Source organism: Pygoscelis adeliae, unplaced genomic scaffold (genome assembly GCF_000699105.1).
Source record: "Pygoscelis adeliae isolate BGI_AS28 unplaced genomic scaffold, ASM69910v1 Scaffold4, whole genome shotgun sequence".
Taxonomy (NCBI): Eukaryota; Metazoa; Chordata; class Aves; order Sphenisciformes; family Spheniscidae; genus Pygoscelis; species Pygoscelis adeliae.
Window position 1 is genome coordinate 12,593,109 of NW_008824986.1, and position 26,015 is coordinate 12,619,123.

At 37.3% G+C, this 26,015-nt stretch overlaps 2 protein-coding genes across 2 annotated transcripts in view; one reads left to right on the forward strand and one right to left on the reverse strand.

Moving 5' to 3' along the window:
* Positions 1-8,981, forward strand: part of MCMBP (minichromosome maintenance complex binding protein) — a 16,751-nt gene extending 7,770 nt beyond the window's left edge. Inside the window, exons 8-15 of the mRNA XM_009325897.1 lie at positions 862-1,031; positions 1,912-2,035; positions 3,682-3,799; positions 4,471-4,636; positions 6,845-6,978; positions 7,634-7,798; positions 8,210-8,298; positions 8,600-8,981. Coding sequence (XP_009324172.1) covers positions 862-1,031; positions 1,912-2,035; positions 3,682-3,799; positions 4,471-4,636; positions 6,845-6,978; positions 7,634-7,798; positions 8,210-8,298; positions 8,600-8,726 — 1,093 coding nt within the window. The 3' untranslated portion in view covers positions 8,727-8,981. The remainder of the gene's footprint in view (positions 1-861; positions 1,032-1,911; positions 2,036-3,681; positions 3,800-4,470; positions 4,637-6,844; positions 6,979-7,633; positions 7,799-8,209; positions 8,299-8,599) is intronic.
* A 3,226-nt stretch (positions 8,982-12,207) lies between these two features.
* The window catches only part of INPP5F (inositol polyphosphate-5-phosphatase F), a 30,343-nt gene continuing 16,535 nt past the window's right edge, over positions 12,208-26,015 (reverse strand). The window contains exons 9-19 of the mRNA XM_009325898.1: positions 25,498-25,622; positions 24,058-24,135; positions 23,180-23,300; positions 20,990-21,118; positions 19,331-19,448; positions 18,585-18,783; positions 17,459-17,530; positions 17,290-17,363; positions 15,891-16,019; positions 15,026-15,113; positions 12,208-13,751 (exon numbers count right to left, since the gene is read on the reverse strand). Of these exons, the coding sequence (XP_009324173.1) occupies positions 12,617-13,751; positions 15,026-15,113; positions 15,891-16,019; positions 17,290-17,363; positions 17,459-17,530; positions 18,585-18,783; positions 19,331-19,448; positions 20,990-21,118; positions 23,180-23,300; positions 24,058-24,135; positions 25,498-25,622 (2,268 nt within the window). The 3' untranslated portion in view covers positions 12,208-12,616. The remainder of the gene's footprint in view (positions 13,752-15,025; positions 15,114-15,890; positions 16,020-17,289; positions 17,364-17,458; positions 17,531-18,584; positions 18,784-19,330; positions 19,449-20,989; positions 21,119-23,179; positions 23,301-24,057; positions 24,136-25,497; positions 25,623-26,015) is intronic.

The following is a 26,015-nucleotide window of genomic DNA, read 5'->3' on the forward strand; positions in this document are numbered from 1 at the left end:
GGACTGCTGAAGAGGCTTTGAAGTTATAAAGCCTTTCAGCTTTTAAAACCGGTACAAGTTGATTAAATTTGTACTAAAACTTTGCTATCATCTGATATAGTCACTTTAGGGATTTTAGTTTCTACATAAAAGATTAAAACCACCTGGAGGGACTTTTGTAAGGCATCATCAGGGAGAGCAAAGCTTGTGTATCTGAACTCTTAAGAGGTAATACCTTCAAGTTTGAGCTGAGGTACATTAGAATTTATTTACTCTTTTTTTTTTTTTACTCAGCCAGTGATATAGCTGTTATGTGACTGTCTAGAAGATCTTGTTTTCAGGCTCCAGAACCCAGAGGAATATGAAAATCCCACATGTGCATACACAGATAAATGTAATAAATCATTACCTTATTTTCTTACAAGTTACTGTTTAGAATTCATTTAGCACATGCTGGACAGAACAGTGTGTAACATTTTATTTGAAGCTACATCTTATTAAATGGTGCAGCAAATAATAAATGTGGTTTTCTTTGGGGTGTTTGGTTTTGGGTTTTTGTTTGGGGTTGTTTTGGGTTTTTTGGGGTTTTTTTTAGAAAAGTAACATTTGATTATTTTCTGAAAATAATAGAATCCAAATTTTTTTGGTCAAGTATGCTTTGGCATTTCTATATCATTATATAATTGTGATTCAGTATTTATGGTGTTTATAAAAATCATAAAGAAGGTAGTTTGAATATGGGAAGAGTTACCAGGAGCTGGAAGTGGATGTTGTTTGCTCTGACGTGCTCTGTTCTTGGCCTGGTTCCAGCTGCTCTTAGTCAGACGGAGAGAAATTTGGGTGGAATGTTTCTAAGTCCAGTTGTGCTGTGCCCTTTCCTAGGGACAGCTCAGCCCTCGATCCTATGGAGTGTATGGACACAGCAGAAGAACAGAGAGTACACAGTCCTCCAGCCTCATTAGTCCCCAGAATCCATGTGATTTTGGCACAGAAATTACAGCACATTAACCCATTACTGCCTGCCTGCCTTAATGAAGAAGAGAGTAAAACCTGTGAGTATCTGAACTTGACCTCTGTGTACACGTGAATGTGCGGTTTCCTAGTACATGTGAACAAACACTTCTTTGCTCAGAGACAAATGCATTAATGGCAGGGTTTGAATTTAAATCTTGTTAAATGGAGGAACCATTCAACACTGCAGAACTGGACAAGATGCAAGTGTTTGTGATGCTTATGTGTTTATTTTTCTGAAATAAATGTGATTTGTGTGAAACTTGTTTTGCATTCTATGTGCCCGAGGATTTTAAGAAGTTGTTCAGCCATAAGATTTTATTAGTTCTCAAATGGAGTAGTGAATTGCTGGAAAATTAGATTTCCAATTTAGTATAACAGTGAAAATAAGAAACATACCGACAACATAAAGAATCATAATACTGTGAAGAAGATAAGGCAATTCTGTTTTTAAGCAACTATGCTATTCCTCATGGCCTATTTGACTTATTTTTTTGTCATTGAATTATTGCATGCAAGCCTCTGAATGATATTTATAATTTTCTTCCTTGCATGCCTTGTATTGGTTGTCCTGAGCTGTGCTATGTGTAAGGGGTTTTTTTTTCCCGCCTTTAATATAGTATGGATAGGCTATCAATTTTAGAAATTTGGCTCCAAACTTTACAGCCTTCTGCAAACGCATTACACAATATCTAATGAAAAAAAAGAAAGCATTTCCAAGGAAACATAGAGTGACTCAGGTTATCCAAAGTCAGTAATTACTCAGTTGGAAAACCAATGAATGTTTGTTTATTTTTCCTAGACTGCTTTGGAGTAATTATTTTTCTACATCAGACTAATGGAAAGTAAGATTTATATAGAGGGAAGAGGGTGAGGAACGGCACATTTTCTGACATTTGTTGTCTTCTGCTCTTTTATCAGTTGTTTCTAATTTCATGTCTGAGCTGTCACCAGTGAGAGCAGAGTTGCTTGGGTTCCTCACCCACGCCCTCTTGGGAGACAGTTTGGCTGCTGAATACCTTATATTGCATCTCATCTCTACAGTGTAAGTATTTAGATGTTTGCTGAGAATTTGTATGTTCATCTTTTAAAAGAAATCTCCTTTAATGGGGTTCTTCACCACTCTGCAAATAAATGGCAGAAATAGTTTAAATAATACTTAATTCCAGTAGTACTTTGTCCAGCTAGAGTTGTCCTGTCATAATAGACACAGTAAACAGATTTCATTGTCTGAAATAACAGTAAGTTTTGTTAAAAGGCCAGTTTTGTGGCACTATATCCTTTCAGTGTTCTTTTGAGAGTTGGGCAAAATCTCCAAGATACACTTTTAAACAGAGGTATGAAAACATCTTTTCATCTCTAGCTTCTTTTATTGAATAGGACATGCAACTGACTTCTCAAAGATGGCATTTACTAACTGCAGTAATTATTGTTTAGGTATTAAAAGATGCTGAAAGGTACATTCTGGGAATTTGCTTAATTAAATGTAGACATATGTTTAACGGTAAGTTGAGGTGACCCCCATTTAGCATGTGATAGAAATTTACCACCTGAGCTGATGCTGTAGGTGAATGTGCATGCATTGTGATCTATCTTCGTGGCTGATTAAAGTGGATTTGCTTAACATTCTCTTATGTTGGTTTAAACTGTCACTGGATGAAAGAGCAGCATCCTTTGACTCATTAAAATTTCACGTGTGAAACTTCAGACAATATGTTTTGACTAGATCAAGTATAGTTGTCAGGCTCAAATTTAATTTTAGTCTTTCTTCAAAATGAAAATGGATTCCATTTTCTAAAAAAAAAAAAAAAGTAATTTCTTGGTAAATAAACCACTTGTTTTATGGTTTTCAAAACTTCCATCCTGCTACGAAGTGAATAGTACAGCACATATTTGTTTAAGAGAAGTGTTTACAGAGCTGTAATTGGACTCAGCATCTTACCTTTCTCGTACCTGCAACCGATGTGTAAAAAGCCATAGGATATTTCTCAGCCTCAGCGAGACAGGTGGTGCCAAGATAGATCCAACCATAATGCCATGGCAGCATAATTATGAGCTGACAAGATTTATGGTGGGTTTGTGTTTACAGTCTGCTCTGAACCCTTGTCCCCGTGTAAATATAAGTACTTCAGTATCAGTATGCAGGTTTTTTTTTTTATTCTGTGCACACCTCGTTCTTTCTAGTGGGACTGTGAATGCTCTAACACTTAGACTAGAATGTGTTTTCTCTCTTAGCTGATATCACAAAAAAGTTGAAATTTGTCAAGAATGGGGAGAAGATATACAGTAAGAAGAGGGAGAGGAAAGCTGAGGGCAGGTAAAGGAAATGAACAAGCATGATAAGCAGGGAAATTGAGATTGGGCAATGAGAAAGGAAAAGGATGAAGGAGTATTTACTGAGTAACAATAGAGCACAAGGAGAACGGAACGTCTGGAAGGCATGTTGCAGGATCTCAAGCACTGTAACTGTACTGCTTTTGTGCAACGCTGCAAAGCCTTCCACAGCAGCCTTCAGCCTAACTTAGTTCCTTGGACACTGGAGAAGGAAGAAAATGTGGCTGCTGTTTATGTATGTATTAGTATTGAAATCCTGCTAGCTATCAGAGATACTGCACGACACTCAAACTGATTGATACCTGTATTCACCATGTTAATCAGATGCTTGCCTAACCTGTGTTATTTTTGGTTTAGTTATGCAAGACGAGATGTGCTTCCTCTGGGAAAATTCACAGTCAACTTGAGCGGATGTCCAAGAAATAGCATCTTCACAGAGCACATATACCGCATTATCCAGCAGCTTGTTCCAGCAGTAAGAATAATGGCATTATAGTGCTTTAATATTTCTTTTGGTAGATGTTGGACTAATTGTTCCAAGCAAATAAACAATATTTTAGTTAAAGGCAGGCTTCTTAAACGAAGGCTCCTGCTATCCATGTAGGGGGCAGATAAAAATGGAGATGTGGCTTGCCTGTCAGTTGAAGTCTCTCTTTACCTAGTCATCTAGGATGAACATGGAATAAAATCATATCCTCATAGGTATTAAACTGACAGACAGATGCTGCGTACTTTATTTTGTTTTTCTGGATTGATATGTTTAGACGTTTAGGTCACTTAATTATCGTGTCGTTACTGTTTATCCCCAAGTTTGTGGATACTGTTCTGCAGAAAATTCATACTAATTCAGTTCGGGGTCATAATAATTGTATTGCTGCAATAAATCATTTGTTGTTATTTTGCTCATCCTAGATGTGCAGTACAGGTGATATGAGTTCTTAACCGCGTTATTTTCCTTTGGGAAATTTTTTTTTGAAGTATTTAGCATTTGGACAGTTGGCATAAAGTGTATTCTATACTGTGGTAACAAGTTCTGTTTTACTTACTATGGAGGTTCACAGTCACTGCTCTTGCTAAAGGAAGCAGTATTTGCTAGGGAAGCTGGAGGAGAGGAAATGCGCTGATTAGTTTCTTTTCTGATTGCAGTCCTATCGCCTACAAATGACCATTGAAAACATGAACCATTCACGATTTATCCCACACAAAGACTACGCAGCTAATCGCTTAGTCAGTGGAGTGTTGCAGCTTGCCAGCAACACGTCCCTTGTAGTAGATGAGACTCAGCTTGAGCAAGGACAGCTTGACACAACAGGTAGATATTTTTTGTTTTTAAAAAAAATCTCATCTGGAAGGTTAAAAATTGATATATTTTAAGACAATGATGCTAATTGTGTCCCAGTGATAACTTTCTATTACAAGACTGTTTGTGGTTTCCGTATCCTCTTTCATTGCTTTGAACTAGCTTCCTGCTAGTCTGCAGCCTTCTCAGGCAACTTACTTTGCCTGAGAAGTAAGGCAGATCTCCTGGGGTTTTTTTCCCTATTTTACTTTCTGGAAGTTCCTGTTATTTTGCTCAGAAATGCTTGTACTGAGTCAAAATCTCTGTCCCAGACGACAAATGACCAATAAGGAAACAATATGGTTTCTTGTTTAGTATAGCTTTGTTTGCATTGTATAAAACTCTGGACAGTGTCTTTGACACTCGGTGGAAAAGACCACTGATTTGAATAAGTCTTTAGACCAAAATACCTCTGATTCATCAGAATGCCCTTTCGGTTTCCTGTGATAATGAATGAAGTAGTAGGGGAAGAATACTCTGCTGCCTTATGCTTTATACTTTTACTGTGTATATGGAAACCATCCCTGAGAACCCAGCTGAAAACTGGAGATAAAAAAAAGCTATTACTGTGTGGAACAGAATGATGATTCTATCTTGTAAGCTGATGTAGTGCTCTGTACTATGCTTTCTATAGAGCTTTAGACAATTTAATTATAACCAACATAAAAGAGGTGAGTTGCAGTACCTATTAAAAGTTCAGTAACTGGAGAAATGCATAGTACAGATATCTGTGGTGATTTCAAGGAAAGATGATTAGGAAATCACCGGAAGTGACTTTATTTTAAAATAAAAATGCTCTCTTGAGAAACCTGCTAGACTATGTGGTGCTATAAGCCTGTTGGGTCTCCCTAATGAGTACCAGTACTCTGTCCCATTGAAGCACTTAGTCTGGCAGAACTAGTGAGGTTCAGATTTCAGGTTGATTCTATTTAGAAACATGATTTTTTTTTTTTTTTTAATTACTGCTATTAAAAGTTGTTCATTGGAATTATTCACTTGGTTTTGAGCCTTCGGTATTTTTTTTTGTTACTCTGCTTTAGTGAAGATACAAAATACCACTAAAGAAAATAGTAAAACTAGTAGAAATCTATGCATTATTTATTTCAAAAAGAAGTCAAAACATTAAAAACTCCCATTTACAGAAAGATCTTGCTGTGCTGGTTTATAGGTTTTCTAAAATGTTTGTCCTTAATGTCTAAAAAAACTCAACATTTAAGGAAAAGTAATATTTTAAGTATTAAAAGTTGCAGATAAAAAAGGCTTGTTAATTTTATTTCTATTGGTGTGATGTTGTTCCCTACTGAATTTAGAGTAAAAAAGTAAGAATTTTTAATTTCTTGTAGCAATGTTGGGAACAAAATTTAATCCTAGAGAAGAATCGGTATCTTCAGATCTAGTAGTTGGTTTGGAACTCTTGGAAGTTACGGCTTAGAGATTTCAAAGGGGAAAATGTCCCAGAAGTAAACCATAATATTAATTTGCCTTTATTTACTAACTCTGCCTTTATTTACAGTATAGTAAATTAATACTAATTCATTAAAGGCAAAAACATACCAGTAGATGTGTCATTTGATGCAGTAACACTGCTGAAGAGAAATTTGAATTGTTGGGTACGTGTCGGTATTTCAAAGGGAGAATTCCAAGAGTTAACCAGTTAATTTGTCAATCTTGACTTTCTAGATTTTAAATAACTTAGCTGCAGGTAAGGCAAGTGACTTCTATAACAATTGGCAAAATGGTGAGTATGTTTTTCAGCTGTTCTGGTCTTGCTAGCCTGTCTAATGTGTTCTTTATCCAGCAAGACTTCCCCCCTCCCTCCCCCTTAAACAAATTACACTTTCTGTCAGATACTTGGTGGTGTTTTGTCCTCTTTTGAGGATGTAAATTTTCTTTTTTTTCTCTGTAAATAGTTATCTGGTTTTGTAGGACTGATGAAAACATTAGCTATTAAAACATACTCTAGGCCAGATAAAATTTAGGCTTGAAATCCTTCAAGAATTCTTAATTTTGATCTTAAGAAACGGTTGTCTGTATATGGAAGGCACCACTGACACAAGAAGAAACAGGATGCTTGCAAGAATTTTTCTACCAGCTGCTCATTAAAAACAGATTGGAAAAAAAAAATCCGGTCTGACATTTGTTTAGGTCCAGTTGTCAGAGAATTTGTTCTTGCTTTTCTAGGTGTACATAATGTGACAGCGCTGGGTAATCTGATAACTTGGCAGAAGGTGGATTATGACTTCAATTACCACCAGATGGAATTCCCATGCAATATTAATGTTCTTATCACTTCAGAGGGCCGATCACTCCTACCGGTATGGCAAGGTCTTCCTGAATTTGGGGAATAATTACAGTTGGTAGCTACTTATTTAGAGCATGCCATTCCAGAGACGAGTGAAGACAGGAAAACTGTCTTGTGACCAGGGGTGGGTATGATACTAGCATTAGTTCTCACTTGCGGCTGCAGCCAGGCCAAGAGCCTGTTCAAAGGAGAACCAAGAGATTGACCTTCCCTCCTCCTTGGCTGGACAGTGTAGTGATGGCAAGGCAGTGACTGAAGTTATTAACGGAGATCCCAGTAATGAGTAAAGCCTGCAGCTACACTGCTACGCTCAAAGCCTTATTCCGGTACAGTAGTTTCTGAGGTGATGGGCACATGAATAAAGAGAACAGATCTGGCATTGACCCTAGAAAAACTGCGTAGCCTAAGCTTAGAAACATCTGATCATCTCTTGCATTGCTGCTTCGTGAACCGAGTGTTTGCTCTCTTGCCTGTCAGTGAAACTGACTCCTGCTTGAATAAGGACTTCACGCTGGTTTTCAAAAAGGGAACCGTTAAATATTTAAAGAATGAATTGTCTTACCTTAATTCTGGGCAACAGTGACTTCTGTTGCTTTAGAGATTAAATTAGCCTTGGAGTAGAAAAAAATAGGATGTGGAAAGAGATGATATGTAATTTTATTTTTCAGTCAGATTGCCAAGTCCACTTACAACCACAGATAATTCCACCAAACATGGAGGAGTATATGAACAGCCTCCTAACAGCAGTGCTGCCTTCTGTGTTGAACAAATTTCGAATTTATCTAAGTTTATTGAGGCTGCTGGACTACAGTATATCTGATGAAGTGACCAAGGTACGGAAGACTTCACTAATATGTTTTCAACTGTATATTCAGATAGAAAGCACCTTAATAGAAAGTTACTGTACTTTCCCATTGCTCTCCCTGTCAGTGATTCTCCTTGAAGTTTTCTAAAAACCAAAACCAGAAGCATTTCCTTGTCCTGAATGTACCTTCAAGGATTTGCACTCTTGAGTATTTCAATATATAGTTTAGATGTACCCTGCTTTTAAAACTCATTTTGAAAACTAATTCTTTCCAAAGATGAGAACTAGCCTATTTTTACTCAGGCTCGTTTCCCGACAATAATGGGTTGAAACGTTTCTCCTCTAATCTAAGGGTCGTTATGGTGTTTAGCTCCTGAAAAGCTTACCTCATAGTGAAGATTCTTTTTTGCCGCTTCATTATGTGCTGTGTTGTTTATAGGCAGTAGAAGAAGACTTTGTAGAAATGCGCAAGAATGACCCTGAGAGCATAACGGCTGATGATCTGCACAGAACTCTGCTTGTAGCAAGGTGGGTAGCACTGTCATAACTGAAGACGTTCTAGCAAGCTGGTAACAAGTGAAGTCAATGCTCATAGTCTGCAGTTTGATTGTAGCTGCGTGAGGCTGGCTAGCAGTCAAAAGATGGAATCGCCTCTTCCTTTGTTCCTCTTGTCACAGATTCTTAGTTAGGCGAAGTATCTCCTCCCCCCTTTCTTCCCGTGCTTTCCAGTTCATAGGACACTGAAAGAAAGCTGGTTTTGTACTGAATTAGCTTATCAAACGTGACACACGAACGAGCTCTTATTTAATTGCTGTTTCTGCTCATCTAGGTTCCTGTCTCTCAGCGCTGGGCAGACAACGCTGTCAAGAGAGAGGTGGCTGCGAGCAAAACAACTGGAGGCATTACGTAAAGCCAGACTTCAACAGCAAACGTGTGTTAATGGGAATGAACTTTAATATTTTGTGGATGTCGCTATGAAAATTTGTCTGATCCTAGATGGAACCCATACTAAGAAGATTGGAATATTGTTTATACCAGTTTTTGTAGATAATTTATACCAAAAAGTTATGGATATTTACCCTTGCAGTCTGAACACACTTAACTCTGTTCAGCCAGTTAAACCTATTTTATGAAATTTTTTTGGAGCCTGTTTTGTAATTGAAAATTGGTAACAATGAGCAAATTGTTTGATATTAAACTTTAATACTGAAGTTGTGTAAACTTATTTCCTTTAATAATAAGAAAATAGAACCCAGAGCCCTTCAAACACAGCAGTGGTAGGCTCTATTCTGGAATAAATTTGTGATAGAATTCTTGAATGGCTGAATTCTGAGGATCAGAGGTCTCAGCTAATCGGCAGCTGCAGCTGAAAGAAACATTGACTTTAGTAGAACTGTGTACTGTTGTTCCCATGCGCTCATAGCAGCAGCACAATAGCGATTCCATTGTGGTATAAAGAAGTGATGTGATCTTATCCATGACAAGGTTCCAGTATGAAATACATCTTTATTGTATTTAGAGAAGACCAGGACTAAGCTGTCAGATCTCTCTGGTGAGCTTTATTCCGGCACCTTTTAAAAAAATCAAAAAAAACCCCATTGACTGGAGAACTGGTGATACTCATGTACTCATACAAAACATACCTTACTTCCTACATTACCAATAATGTGGTGTGTTTTAAATTGTTTGAATAACATCAATTGTGCATTAAGAATGGTCTCTACATATTCATGCTGTACAGTTTGAGCTGGTTTCAGTTTGAGCTGCCCCTAATATGACTTGCAGAACTAGTTTAACAAGGGTGGTTTAAGTAGTGAAACGTTAAACCAATATGGAGTCAGAGTAACCCAGAAAGACTACATAGTAGGGCTGTTCCTTGTGGAGCCAGCCTCCAAGAGTCAGTGATAGAGCTAATTAATTCTGGATTTTGCTTCACTTAATCCTTTTCTGAACAAGAAAAAAGGCTCCTGCCAAATTTACATTAAGCTGATACCACCTTCACTTAGTGCTTTCTCATGATTGTGTGAACAGGAGCCCCCTTTTTTACTGCATTTTTCCTATTCTAAACATGACATTGGCTGTGCAGCAAAAAACAATCTGAAACTGTCCATTTCATCTCTGGACACAAATAACAATTTGAGTATTTATTATGATAAACAATTTTTGTATATCAAACTTGGCTCAAGTTGGATGCCCTTTCAAATCACTTAGAGTTTATTTCTTTTTTTGAACACTAAAATGAATATTCATGGTTTCATCTGACTTGTTTAACTTCATATTAATGTAAGCACAACTGAACAAATATAGGAAGAAAATGAAGTCTCTCTCTCCAAAAGGCAGCCTGGCTGGAAAGCATAGTTGGTTTGTAAGATTTTCTTTCAGTGCTGCTTAGAGGATGCTTTTATGCATATTGCCCCGGATTATTTGAGACTATCTCCAGTATTTCATAAGTATTGGACAATTCACAAGCTGGCAGGACATGATACTTCTGGATCACCAAGCAGAAAGCAATGAACCAATGCAGCAGATCAGGAATTAGTTTCCAGGAAGCTATGCCCCAGACTGTTGACTAAGCCACATTCTTTTTAAATATAGGAATGGTGTTCTTGCTATTCACACCCTTGCCCTACAGGACTCTCTTAGACTGTAGAAGTCCCTATGTATTTGTACAGATCAGTTTCTCTTTCTCCGACCAAAATAATGGCAGAGTATTTGGAATTTCTCCTCCAGAACCTTTGCAAGTACCAAGGCTTTGGCAGTTTAAGGACCGTCCTCATAAATGTGTCTGACTTTTTTTTTTCCACCCCTGAGGCCAGGGCTGTAGCAGTGCACTGCTAGAAGAAAAGGATAAAGGACTTAAGTCACATACATGGCCCCTGACTGACAGGGGATCTTATTAATGTCTGTAACTGCCTGAAGGGAGGCTGCAAAGACAAGGGAGCCAGGCTCTTTCCAGAGGTGCCCAGCAGGGGTGCAAGTGGCCATGGGCAAACTGAGATGCAGGCAGTTCCCTCTGAACATCAGGAAACACTTTTTCACTGTGAGGGTGGCTGAGCACTAGAAGAGGTTGCCCAGAGCAGTGACGAAGTCGCCATCCTTGGAGATATCCAAAAGCCATCTGGACACGGTCATGGGCAACCAGCTCCAGATGGCCCTGCTTGAGCAGGGGGGTTGGATGACATGACCTCCAGCAGTCCCTTCCAACTTCAACCATTCTGTGATTCTGTGACTCCTAAGCCAGAGAAAGTCAAGACAACCCACCCATCTTTGAAACTTAAAACCCCAGAACCCTGGAGTACCATATCCCTTAACATCAGATGCCAAAACCCATCTTTTGATTCCACTTTTTTTATTAAAATATTTCATGTATATTGCTCACATTAAAATACAGCAGTAGTTTAATTTTAAATATAGCCACAAGTATAGACACTCAAAAAACCCAAACCCACATCACTTTAATAAAACAAATAAATAAATCAGATTTGTTTATCAAAGTTTCAGACCATCAGGGTTAGATGCTAATCATTTCAGACACACTAGAAGTCCTAAGACACTGTACTACCCTACCCATATGACACTATTTTCTTAGAACACCACGTGCAGCCTATCTACAGTACATGGACTAGAACACAGAGGCACTGGGTCTATAATGGTGGTTATACTTATAACCCACAGCATAGTAAGATCCTGCTTTACAGTAGTTTTGGATAATGTCCTATACTAGAATGGCACGGCAAAAAAAAAGTAATTTATACAGATTTAATCTTTTGACACGCGTAGATAAGGGTGTTTGGTTTTTTTTATCCAATTCCCAGCACGAGTGGATGCTTAGCCTTATCCCGCAAGTATGCAAAGCTGGAGCTGGTAATGAATTTGGTTTTGAGTAGGTGCAGACAACTACGCTCTAATGCAGCACTGATTTTATGAAACAGTACACTTGCCTTCTGTTTTAGAAGTTATTTGGACTTTTGCATCTGGACAGTTAGAATATAGTTTAAAGAAATCATAGCACAGAGGGACACAATGCCTGAAGGTCAGTTATCTGGCTTGTCTGGCTTTATACAGAGACAAAAGAATTAGAGCAAATTGCCAGTGTTTGGAATTCAGAAAAAGGGAAATAGGAATAGCTTTATCATGGGCAAGACAGAGGACATTTGCTCCATTTCCCCTCACCTCAAGAAAAGTGAGAAAAAAAGTCTACAAACTAAATTTGCACTGCAGGATTGTGGATATTTCAGATTGGATCTATATGCTTTATCTTTACTGAAAGTGTCCCAGGATGCGTGGAAAGAAAAGGACAGCAAAAAAGTCTTAATTTCTGGTTAACATAATTAAATTCAACAAAAAAGCATCAATTCCCATTGTAGAGGCACAATTCATAGAAAGCTGCATCTAAAACTTCAGTGGAAAGAAGTAAAAACACTAGTCCAAAAATAATGTAATTTACCGGTAAGTTATTTTGCTGGTGCAGTGCAAGGTAAGGTCGGTCATAGAAGTGCAGTATCACCTTTTTAGTACAAATACTTTCTACATAAGTCAGAAGAGCTACAAAATTAGTCTCCAAAAATAACTGTGCAACACATTTAAGGTAGACAGCATGCTTATTAAATCCCAGTGTCTAAGCTACCTCTTTAAATATGGTTTACCGTTCTTTTGTCTCAGCTGCCTGAGGGAATTCTGAAGCTTGGTCAGAACCAAATTCATTTGCATCTCTCACTTCCTGTAAACAAGTCATCTATATTATTGATCCCAGTATCCAGTAGCAGTTCATGCCACAATGAGTCCTGATGTAACTTTTTTAGCATTGTATTAAAAGTCACAACTAGAACACTTCCTAAATTAGCAACTAGATTTGAATTATTCGTGTCTGGCATTGCGTAAACATTTCTTTCAGTTCTTTTTGTTTGATTTCATTTATAGCTTCTGGTTCTGCAGGGCTCTTCTGGACCTTTGCCACAGCAAAACTAATCCCTTGAGTCAATCCTGCTTGTGTGATGTTAGCAACCTGGACCATGGAACTGCGAATTTTAGCAAAAGGAGATACAGCTCTGCTGCTGCTACTGTCAGCGGGAGAAGGAGTCATGTGGAGTCCTGTCTCAAGGTTACCAGACACAGATCCTGGGCTTTTATGAGATTTAGTGAAGTCAGTCCCACCAACAGCTAAGAGCTGAGCATTTGACTCAGAAGACTGTACATCCAACTTGGATGGCCTGGAAGGAACGTCTCCGATAGCTTCAGCCTTGGTTTCTGCCTTCTTAGATGTAGTATTGCTGGTTTGATTTATTACGTGATGGGGCTCTTGAGAACCAGCTTCAGCCTCTAAAACATCTGACATCATATTTTGAGCATCGTGCACAAACCTCTGGCAGTACACATCAATAGGTTTAGCAAACTCCATCTCCACACTGTCAGCAGAATGCGTGGGTATGTCTTCACAGTCAGACTGGCTAGCCTGAGAAACACGGATCTCAGACGGAACATGAATGCTAATGTTCATGTCGGTGCTGCTTATAGACTGGGACCGACTGCCCAACCGTGGAGCTGAGGCAATGATACCACAGCTGGGCAGCACGTAGTCTGTCTGCCCTATGTTCTCTAGAGATTCAGTTAGCTGGTTGTCCTCATCGGATTTAGAATTAGTCAGGAAGTCATCTGAGTGGAATGAATCATTATCTGATACTTCTGTATCAGATTCAGTATGGACTTTAGTATCTACCACTGGATTCTCTAAAGTTTCGAGGCTACTATCTGATTTCCAAAGATTCACTTTCAAATTTGGCTTTAAAAAGTTGACTTTCACTTCAGGTTTGGTAAAGCTGCCTAACTTCCGAAGATTGCTTATGTTTACATTGGATTTGGTTTGTTTCACTTTTTGATTGAGAGATGAGAACTTGCTCAGTAAATAATTCTTGCCTTGGGCCAGGGACCCTCTGTTCTGAGACCGAATGCCAATGATGTCTTCATGAGGTTTACTGCTCTTCCTGGAAGAAAAAGAAAAAATCTCTAGTGCACAATCATGGCAGTCTCATTTATAAACACCGAGTATTTACCATCTTCCAGTCTATTTCCATAATACAGATGGACATTTTAGTAACTACATCATCCTTTCCTTACATAATTGTACCCATATAAGCTAATCAAATTCAAAACAACAACAAAGGAGGGTTGCTACAGAATGGTAGCCAAACAAAGGGAAAAGCAAGCTTCTGCAGGCATTTTTAGTTTTAGATGAAACTGGATTTGAATTCTCTGTATTTGTAACTCTGACTTTGTGTATGCTGTACTCAGTAGCCAGATTTAGCAAATATTCAGTCTTCAGTACCTGTAAAAAAGAACAAGATTTTCTTGCTACACTTTCTACTCAGCTGGGAAAAGAAGCTGAAATAGTAGCCCAATAATCAAATGCAGAAGAAAGTTATTGGAATATGTGCTCTAATAGTTTTTGCTTGACAATTTACAATTGTAAATTGTAAACACATTTTCTAGTAGTTCATACAGTCTGAATTGGAAGGGTCCCAAAATAATGCAACAGATCGTACTTGAACTGGTAAAATGTGCCAAACTTCAGCTAGCCATCTTCTCTTATTTCTACTCCATTGTCTTTTGTAAATGTTTCCTCTCTGTTAACACCTCACTAATATTTGTAGACAGAGGTTACTTCTGTTTAATTGTAGACAACTGACTTATTAAAGAAAACTATCTAAAAAATTCTAGTAAGTACTTTTAATTATCAACTATGCTTTCATGTGCCCTTTTCTCTTAATAGGCTTGCAAAACAAAAACTTCTGTGCCATTCTGACTAACAGGAGTTCAGAAGTTTAACTTCAGCCATTTCTTCACACAAGACCTGTAATGTTATCTGGATTTGTTAAACACAACTGCAGTGGAATCCAAGCCAGATTTACACTTCACAGGTTGCCTTCTTACTACAGAAGCAGACTTTAAGTTCAGGTAGGAAAAATTAAAATTTGACAAACTAATCATGAACCATCTGATTTGCAGCATGTTGTTTACATTTGGTAGTGTATATTGTCTATAAGCACACATGTATAAACAGTATTCTTGCTTATACTTTTAGATAAGCACCTGCAGGCAGTTGTTATTGGAAGCAGCATATGGACAAATTAACTCCTAGCACAGTAGCTAGATACAGACATTTCTTTTAGGCATCATACATATGCCTGTTACCACGTACTGTTAGCAGAGAAGAGAGCAAAAGTGGGACACAGAAGGTTCACATCGTTTAAGTACTCACCTCTCTAGCTTTTTCTCAATAATGGGCACATCTAATCCCATTGCTTGCTTTGTAATTCTCAGCATTTCTGCAATGCACTGAAGAGTGTCTGAAATCCAATTAGCAGCCTGTCAGACCCTTAAAAAAAACCCTTAAAATCCTATATTCCAAAATCTAAAATTAGACTTATTTTTGTAACGGAATTAAGTTAGTTTGGTTTCCTTGGATGGTTTTTTCTTTTTTTTTTCCCTCCTTTCACCCTACAGAATAGTTGCACCCTACAAGTTGCAATTTTGATTTAAAGCTTACAAAATAAGCTTAAAGAATAGACTGTCCTTAAGCCCTAAATACTGGGTGTAAGTGAATCACTGCCACGATTCATCATTTGTGGAAGGAAGAGAAGCAATTATATTTATTCTAATCCTTGCTGACAAAACTCAGTGCTCCATGTAAGAAGTGATATTTTTCCCTTATTAGTGTTCATTTAAATTTAGTTAAACAACAAGCCAAGAACATTTCTAGACATTGATTTCACTAAATAAATCAATTTCTTCCACTCTTCAGGAGCAAATTTTGAGTTCATTTTATCAGTTTTGGAGCAGTAAAGATCTGGACATGGAAACGTCTCAATTCTAGAGACACATGTTGCTTTAAAGCCATATCTGAAACTTATTTTTCTTTGTATTAAAACAGTAACATTCTAGTGTTCACACAGGAAGCCACATACAGGGTTTTTTTTCCGATTCCCCACACTGCATAACTGAATTATATTAAAATTTATCCTTCTTCAGAAGTTATTCAAGAGCAATGGAAAAAGTGTTTCCTAGAGAAACACTGGTACACTGAATATACTTTTACATATAGAATTTTTATATACAAAACAAACCTTTTCCATCTTCTTCTGGGTTGCGTACCACAGCTCTAAGAGTGTGAAAATACCCACTCATTTCTTTGTATTTGTAATGCAGCCTCATGCAAGAGAACTTGGGTTTGCCAAAGAAAGTAGGCTCAGGCCCTGAGAAATAAACCAGCAGATGAGAAATCTTCGTTAACCAAACACTGAAAGAGATATTGCAAAGGCTGTACCTAAACGTATGTAAGAGTTGACAGTCTTTTTCAGCATAAAAAGCTTTGTGTTTTCTTTAGAGTAGGATAGACATTTCAAATGAAAGATTTTCACAGTAACTAAACCATCAGTTACTTACAAAAAGCAATTAGACTCTCTGTGTATGTCTATTATAATCCAGCCTGATTGTTTATTAAAGATCACCCTTTCAAATAGAAGAAAAAAGTCTACACCTATTACACCCTGTGTTTTAGGGTATGCTCCTGCAAGGATTAAAGGGAAAGCTAATATATTTTTACCAAGTGGGCACAATGTAAGTTTCAAGATTTAGACCAAGTACTTCAACTCTTCAATGCACTGCATCATATCTATATCATAGATGTTTCAACTATATTCTGTACGTCAGGATGTACTACGGATCTCCACAATACGGAAGTGAGGGAGATCGTTCCACTGAACTCTTAGAAATTGCACATAGATAGTGAAAGTTACAGTAAGGAGATGATGAAATCACTATGCATTGTGTAATGGAGGATTAAACTCTACTGGGGGGGTGGGGGGACCACACTGGGGGCCACAAAAATTTCCCTCCCTTCTCTCCAACTGGAACACCTTTTTCATCTGTAAAGTCAAAGATACCACATCTTTCATACTTTCAGCCGCAAGTGCTGGATTTAGCCTGCAGATGTTACATTCTTTAGTCAATGAATAAGTTAATCATCATAACAAGGTGATTTCATAATAGCATGTTTCTTATCAGACCTTGAGAAAGAAGAGTTTTAAAAAAGCTACGAAACAGATCTAAAGCACAATTCGGAACCAGCTGCTGTATTTCGATCAAAGAAAGAGTGCATTGAATGCACAGACCTGTGATTCATTATAGAAGTTGATCAAATTGTTACTGCCAATTGATAAATAATGAAATTTGTTTTGATGAATCCGTGTTTTTAAGAGCTTGAAAGAGGAAAATTTTAGAACCCTACCAGCGATCAAAGTTTCCGTTTCAAGCAGTAGCAAAAGACAGGACTGTGAGAGAACACAAACTCAACTGTGGCATCCGTTATCACCAAGAAAGCACATTTTTAGCTATGGTGGACTACACAGGATATAAGCAATATATTGAGGCTTGCTCTTTCAATATATTTGTAGGATGCTTTAGTAAGTGCTCAAGCTATTACTAAGAGCATTCAAGAAAGATATATGGTGACTACATTCTTACCTATTTCTATTTTTTCCAGAGCTTCAAGACTTAACCTTTGGTACTGATTCACCTTGTCGATTTCATCATCATAACTAGGAAAAAATAATCAGAATTTAATGCTTCCTGCTAATCTAAAATAAAGCTACTAAAAATAAACTACACACAGTAAGAGAAAGTGGTAACTTACTAGGCCACGTAGTAGGCAGAATTAGAAAGTAACAGCAGAACATCCACGTCCTTATGGGTGGCATCAATAAGACTAAGGAAGGGAAAGAAGAATAATGAATACGGAGGAGAAGGTTTTATTTGCACAGCTGTAACCCATCCCCAGTGTACTTTAGGGACACTCTTTTACAATTGAGGGCACATTTCAGTAAGAGGTTTCAATAATGGTATGTTATCCTGTGTGATGCTGCTACCTCTTCACAGCCACTGAAAAACCAAGTTAGGTGAGACACTTCACAAGCCAAAACGTGACGTGTCATTAGACTTACCATACAATAAGTAGATTAACAACAGTTAAAAGTAAGCAACACTCTCTTAAAACCTGGAGTTACCTAATAGCTCAAATAGGTCAGCAGCAGGTCAAAAAAATAAATAGAAAACCCACAAGCTATTAAAAATGCTAACAGAGAAATGGAAAAATCTCAGACCCAGTTAAGGTGATGAGTCTGTGCTTTGAATAGGTATCATAATATCCTGCTTTGCTATTTCTAGATGCTGAAGTTTAACCTGCAGAAGACCTAACCACTATTTCTCTTTTACAAGTTAGTGAACTCTGAACTTGATAAGGAGACTTATCAGTGAGGTTAGAGTTTGTGCTCACTACTTTTCATGAAGAGAAATCTAGGCTTTCCTACTACTGACTCATTACACAAGAATTTAATCTGATCAGATATGGCTTTGAAGTCAAGTTACACTTTCCCTATACAGCAATAAGGAACAACAAACAGCTCCTCAAAACAGCCCCTTCTAGAATTAAGGGTGGTTAGAAGTTCTTTTCATGGTGCCTACCACATTTTGGCAATATCAACTGAATGCATGTATTTCCAGGTGATGTCTCAAAGGTAATTCCAGCATGCACCATTTTTATGGCACTTTGGGAAAAGCATATGTCTAGAGGACCCTTCCTTTTACAATTACAAGTATTCAATCTCTTCAAGGACTCTTGTCATTCTACAAAACTGTCCACTTGTATTGTTAACACATCAGCTATGAAAATCATTTAACATCAGTAGTAATTAACAGAGGCAGCAGTAATTAACAGAGGTGTCATAGTGGCAGCTGATCAATTATGACTTTATTCAACAAACCTTGGATCACAGTCAATAAGTGCCCATCCTCCATGGAATTTTTCATCATCTGGTAAGAGCAGTTTCATGTAGCTCTGCAACAGCTGACTGATCAATTCCTGATGGCTTCTCAGGTTCTCCTTGTGCAGGGCTTCATGCTCTTTCTCTTTTGTAAATATGGAGTAAAGATCCTCTGTTACAGGGATACCCTGCATCAAATCTAAATAAAATACACAAAAAATATCAAAAAAGAAACCAACAGTTAAAAGTGATATACAGCAATAGTCTGTTGATTACTTTATGAATTCCTTCCAAATGTTTCATATTTGAAGATACTCTGGAAAAATGGTTAGTTATTCTTTCTGAATAGAACGTTGCCTGAAACTGAAAACTCAGTAGGTATAACACTATTTTCTCTCAGTGAAAAGCAAGAGTTAGCTCACCATTTTAAGAAACACTTGCTACATAAATTTAACTTTGTCTAATAGAGAGATGTTATAAGACAGTTAAATGCTAAAATGAAGTTAGGAGCAAATTCTACAATGAGTTACACTGCATGCAATCCATCTGAACTGAGTGTTGTTTTATCTCCAAATAGACAATGACTGTTCCATACAGTGTCCACTACATATGTAATGTTCACGTCTACACTCAAGGTGCCTCTAAGCTTCAGAAAAAAAAAAATCAGTCAAAAAGATAAAGCCAAGTTGATTTCAATAAACTTTTCTAAATACCATAGTTCAGCTCAGTTTAAATTGTATTCTTACCTATGACTGCTTGCCTATAAGCATCCCTGAAACGATTCAGGTAGTATCTGTTTGCAGAATTAACTCCATCCTTCATTACCCCTGCCAGCTTCCTTTCACCGGTCCTTGTGAAGTCACCCTGTTACACAGAACACGCGAATCATGTACATATGCAACTTTGAAGTAGCAGTCTCAGCTCAAAAGCTTTGGCAGTCAAATTCAGAACTGAATAGATGACAACTAAGAAATTATGTTCAAGTAACTAAGTAATCAAAATATTGATTTTCAAAGAGCATCTACTTCTCATGGCATTGTTTGAGTCTGCAGAGAATCTTATGCTTTTGACAGACCTATGATTCTATATAAAGTCCTAATGGAAAACAGTAATCTGGACAAAGATGCCAGCTAACATTAAAGCAGAACTTTCAAGACATCAGTCACTGGGATGCTCGAATACCTCAAAAAAAAACCCACCTATTTTTTAGCCTTTAATGTAAAAGGAACACTATTGGAACAATGCAGAAGACTGGAGCATACTGAAAAATGGTTTTCAACTTCTCTGCTTCTGCTACCAAAACAAGAGAAGCATAACATACTGAAGGAAATAGTACATATCCTCACAAGCTCAGAAACAAAAGAAAGTTTCTAGGGCACGGAAGGCTTAGAATTTGAATAAAAAGTAGTTTTGGTAGTTACACTTCATTAGAGGATTCTGTTTGCAAAGACACTCTGAACATTGGCACAGAGCAGTTCTAAAAAGCCACTCCAACTACTATGAAGAACATTTCAAGTGTGTCTCACTTTCAAATTAAAAGAAATATCACAATTAAGCTGCAAATAAATTTAATCCATGAACCTCAACAGTGAGTAGAGAACTCTTCAAGCAGAATGGCCCTAAGTTTAGATCTACAAATCGAGTTCTGTGCTTCAGATTTAAAGTTTAAAATATTTATAATCAAGACAAGCATGTCGGGCTGTTTTTTATTATTTTTTAAAAAGATTAATGTAATAGACAAATCTCTCTACTGAACGTTGATTAAAAAAGAGATTTAAGTGTTAAGCATTTCCACTGTAAAGGTTTTTCCAATGCCAAATACCAGGAATACTAAAAATTGTTCCGCCTGTGACTATACACACAGAAAGTAGCTCAAATTCCATGACTTTTCAAAGCAGCAGGAGTGAACATTAAGGAGTTTCACACCCAATTTCTGATCTTGGTAGACAGACTGCATTACAACTAATTAAGAAAAGTCTTCAGAAAAATATAACTAATTAATATCACCCTACTACCTACATATCCTGATCTTCAATCTTCAGAGTATTTTTTGAAGCACTGTAACTGCTTAAAAGTACTATAACCATGCTTAAATTTAAATAGAAGTAATGCTTAATATAGATCTTAAATTCCTAGCTCAACTATGCTTTGTATCTAGACATGAAACTAGCAGAATGAAGTTAAACTACAGCCAGCACTGCCACAGGACACCCGGACACTCAAGTCTTCTCCAGTTCACACTGTGTAACAAAATATTCCTCCAATGAAAGGCCTCATATCTTCAAGACAAAAACATGCAGAATGTTTGGCTAACTTTACTACATATATGAGAGTTCTCCATTGGACATAAAACCTGTAACATAACATATTCATCATCAGAACAGATAACACTCTTCACCCTTTACCTTTAAGGCTGCTGTGCCAGCATACTGCCGGCTTATGGCATCTCCATTGTTCGCCCATATTATCTGGTAGATTCTATTGCATTTTACTGGCAAAGGCTGTTCTGGTGGCATCACACCCAGTTTTTTGAGCTGGAATTTGACATACGCATTAATAGAAGGTTCAAGATAAAAATCATTCTCAATATCAGAGCTTGATAATGAAAATGGGAGCACTTGCCAAGCATTTAATTGTTAAATTTTCTATGACCTGAAAAAGGAACCCATTCTGCTAACTTGTCAGATTAATTTAATTGTTAGCAATGAATCACTAATTCATTGTTAAACTTCATATCACTGGACGCAGCAGTAATATATTAATTATGGATGTAGGAGTCAATCTTCAAAAAAATTAGCTGAAGGAAAACAAGTTACTCTAGATTACTCAAGATATAGGAAATGTTTCTATTTTCTACAGAGAACTATCAGAAGAACGGACATCACAGAACTTTAACATGGATAAACAAGCTAATGTCTTCTATTGCAAAGGCATTTGTGACCTCAAAGGTCTGAAGATAAAGAAGTGGAATCTCTTTCCAGTTACAGTAAAAAGCACACCAGATTCTTAATCTTTTGCTTCTAGACACTAAAGCAAATGTAGTGGCTCCATCTTCAAACTTACTCCTCCCCCAAAATAAAACCTTAAAACAACTTCATATGTTGTGCTTATTATTAACGCTCGTGCATTTTGGACAGTTACTGTTTAATACTGATACTGAAAGTAAGATATCCTACTCTTCAGAACAACCAGTACTTAAGTTTTCCCAAGATAAGTCTCGGGTACAATACAAACTTTAGTCTTTTTACATACACTAAATTGGTAAAGCAGCACATACATAACTGCAATGTAGTCACTAAATGTTAGGCCAACTGCAGGGATAACTTGGACTAAATCATAGGCAAGCCTCAATTTACAACCAATAAAAAAAAAGCTCAAGTGCTCTTTGCAAGTTAGATGAAAGTGATACAAGTCTGTTTATTGACTTTGAAAGCCCTATCAAGTTTCCAGCTGAGAGAAAACAAGTCCTATGGTTCCAAGGAAGTAGTAAGGTACACGTAACTCTCAATCTTCTACTTTGTGTCAGTCACCTTCCAATGCTTAGGGCATTTCTCAGTTATGAATTGATTCCAAAGTACTTCAGCTATAATACGAGAATGATGTAGCACATCACAAGCTAGTACTATAGCAATGACTACTGAAGTCATCTTAACAACAATCTGTATAACCCTTGATTTTGAAAGATTGCCTTTGAACTCACGGAGTTAACATATATAGAAATCCTATTCTGAAATAAAGACTGTGGGATTGCTGGTCCCCCCCTTGTCCCCAATATTCTTTCATGTCAGGAGCATCATAAAAGCAGATGACAAACAGGAACTGCCAGATACAATGGTTAGAGCCATTCATTCTTCATCCTAATGAAGGACCCACTTCATCCTTTGTCCTTCACTCTAAGCATAGTCAAGGTTTGTTCATTTTGGGCTGGGCTGTAACTGAGGCTTCAAAGTTTCAGTTACAGTACTATTAAGTCTTGACAAGGGAAGACAATCATCACTGAGCTTCTATATCAAAAAGCAAATGGGGGGCAGGGTACTGAGGAGGAAGACTAAAGGAAGGACTCTCAGTCTGCTTGGAAATGCCTTCTCTATACAGGGAGAACTATTCCAGAACATAATAGTCAGCCATCTGGGATATTTACATCATGAATTAATTATTCCTCTACACAGAGAAAAGAACTAATCTCCCTACCTGCTGCACCACAATACTTCACTTCAAAGCTGCTAAAATAGCATCCAACTTCTAGTTAGATTTCAGTCCTTTAACATCTCATTTGGGGAGGGATTTATTGGGGGAGGCGGTAAACTTTGTATTACTGCATAACTTAAATTAAAATTACTAAATCAAAACAAGAGAATCCTCTCCAAGATGTCATTTCCTTTCTGAAGGAGGACAGTAAGCATAACCTGAAATCGTTCTGAAACAGTGATTTTAGTTGTACATATTACTTTCAGCTTCATAGCTCTCCAAGGAGTTTGCAAAGATCCTTTTCAGTAGAGGTTAGTTTAGCATTTTTCAAGCACACAGATTTCCCTGTGAATAACAATTAAGCTCTGAGCACTCAGTACTTGAAAAAGTACATTAGTTATACATGCCTGCTGTTCCATGACCACTCTTGCAATAGCAGCCTGCACAACATTGGTACGATCCAGACAGTCCATGCAGTTAACTCGAAAAATTCCTTCCTGTTTACAAATCACACCAGCTTGGTCAACCCTTTTAACAGAAAAATAGAGCAAAAGCATACTGAGACACTTAAAATCCAGTGTAGTTTAACAGCTTCTACAAACAGTAGAAAATTTTACACATGGAGTACTATTTATAGTTGCACTCATCATCCCAGCCACGCCTCACTCAGAATTAACTACTCTTGTTCCCACCATCCTCCTCTTTAGTCTAGGCTAGATATCCAACATACATCTTATGGGGCCATAAACTTGGGATGTAATCAGATGTTGAATTCAATTCATACGTATATAATACGAGCTTTCAAGAGAAAAGGCATTTAATTTCAAAAACATAGAAGCCAACAATAATGACAGCAACATCTCACTCACAAAATACATTGAACAATATATAGTAACTGACTGAAGACTGCAGCCATACTCATTACCAAAATGCATGAACTTTAATCAGTACAAACTAAAGGTCAAACATGCCTACTGTTTTCAATAGTAAGGTTGGCATTCTAGGGTTTGTGGGTCAAATACAAAGTGTTTCACACTAAATATAAGAAACCCTAGAAGTGTTAAATGCAGTAAGCCTCAGGCAGAAAATAGCATCTGAGAATTTTTGCTGTTACATGTTTAGAACACCAATACTTCAGAACACAAAAACTCTGATGCACACACTGGGCACCAAGAGAGGAATATAAAACATACCAGTTACGACAAAATCAAGGACTCTGAATACGTACTGTTTTATTTTTTTCTACAAATATTTCATACTAGTCTAAAAACAGTTAAGTACCTACCAGCACCACTTCATGTCAAGAATAATATCATGAATGGCATCAGTCAGTGTTTGAACATTTTCAAACTTCATTCCTCGGCTAAAATACAGAATTTCACAGAAGTCAGTTGGAACTAGAGTAGTGATTTTTCTTTACTTATTTTGTATTATTTGTAATGTTAACAAAGATAGTGTTTTGGCTAAGTGGGAGAGACAGACATTCTCTCCTGCAATAAACTTTAAATAGCAGCCAATATTCAGAACTATTTTAAAGTACAGTTCAATATCTAAATCCAAGGCAAGAGATCTTTAAATTCTGAAGAATTTGCATTCTTGAATGCTGCTTCCATAAGGAAGAACAAATGTGCAGCTATTGAGGCATGTGCAACATTCTGTCCTCATTTTAGGCACAGCCTCAACAAAAGTAACCACTATAGATTTGAAATTGGGATGGCCTGTCCTGCTTTACTGGTGATTCTATAGAAAAAACACCTACAGACACATCATCCCCTCCTCCCCCCACCAGGTTGTTTTCAGTACTGTTTTCTATTCACTCATGCTCACAGTGCAAAAAGAAACAGTCCTGGTCACTACAGCAGTTCTTAGGAGAAAAGCAAACAAACAAAAATGAAAGCTCATTTAAACAAAAGAGTAAGTATCAAATCAATTCAGGACGTCAACAGTCCTACAGAAAAGCAGTCTCAAAGGCCATTACTATTTTAAGGGCCTTTTCCCTCCCCCTCTCAGGCAACATCTACTAATGACATACTTATTCAGTCAGTAATGTTTTCCCAGGCCAGATGCAATCCCTAGATTAAGTTAGGAAATGAAGATTAAAACAGTTTTTAGACCCCATATTCATACACAAACGCAGCCTGCTTGAGGGAAGCATGAGAAATACATGCCTGTGTGACAGACCACATGCTTGGGCATGTGAACACTGCACTAGACCATGCCAACGTCAGAGCGCAGTCATGAAAACAGCAACTATTCATACTGGATTAAAATAAAATCCAGTGTATTTTATAATGGAAAAACAGCATCAGGGTCCTGAAAGAACCCATATGTTTACAGAAACAAGCAAGAGAAACAGAAGAATGGCTTGTACTAAAGAATTAAGAGCAGAATGCTACATAGTTTGTAAAGCAGGTCAGCCACAGCTTTACATTCATAGTATGTTTAAGGAAACTCTCTTGCTTAAAATGTGTAACAACTTCTAAGCTTTGCCTAATAAATAACTGCATATTTAACAGGTCAGAGACACAAGATCAACAAACAGCAGTGCTTGCAAGTTACCCAAACTTGAGCTTTTATAGTGCTTTAGTTTACAAAATGTATTCTTCCTATTTAAAAGTATTTCATGCAGAAGTAGAAATAATAATGGCTTTTCTCCTCCCTTCTACTCTCCTTTCATGCTAATAAAAAAAAAAGATGCAAAGTGGCTTTTTAAAAGGTTTCTTACCAGTGCTCATGGAAGTCAAATGAAACATAAGTCAGATTTGCATTGTTGTACAGAAGAACTTGTTTAAGGTAAGCATCTCCAATAATCTTCTCTCTGCCCGTCTGATCCACCAAGTTAATAATAACCTGTTCAAAAGTTTAATTATTTAACACTTGTCATCTGTTACATGACTTGCTTAGATATATAGCAGGGAATAACAAGCAGCTCAAGAGTTAAAAGGTTTGCAGGTAATCTTGCTGAAGTTACAATCTTTGCTAGATTGTACCCAAGATCAAGTAAGCTCCAACAGTTACCCGCCTACCTGAATTTTAATACAGAGAAGCTATGAATTCACAGGACAGGTACACAAAAGTGGGTCTTACACATTTCTGTAAGTTACTGCTGTTTTTTAGAGGTTACTTAAAAGAATACTTGAAAAACTTAGTAAAATTCTATTTATGTACCACCCTTCCAATTGCCAACGAGCTTCTAAAAAACCTCAACCCATATCACCAACAAGAAAAAAAAACTAAAAACAT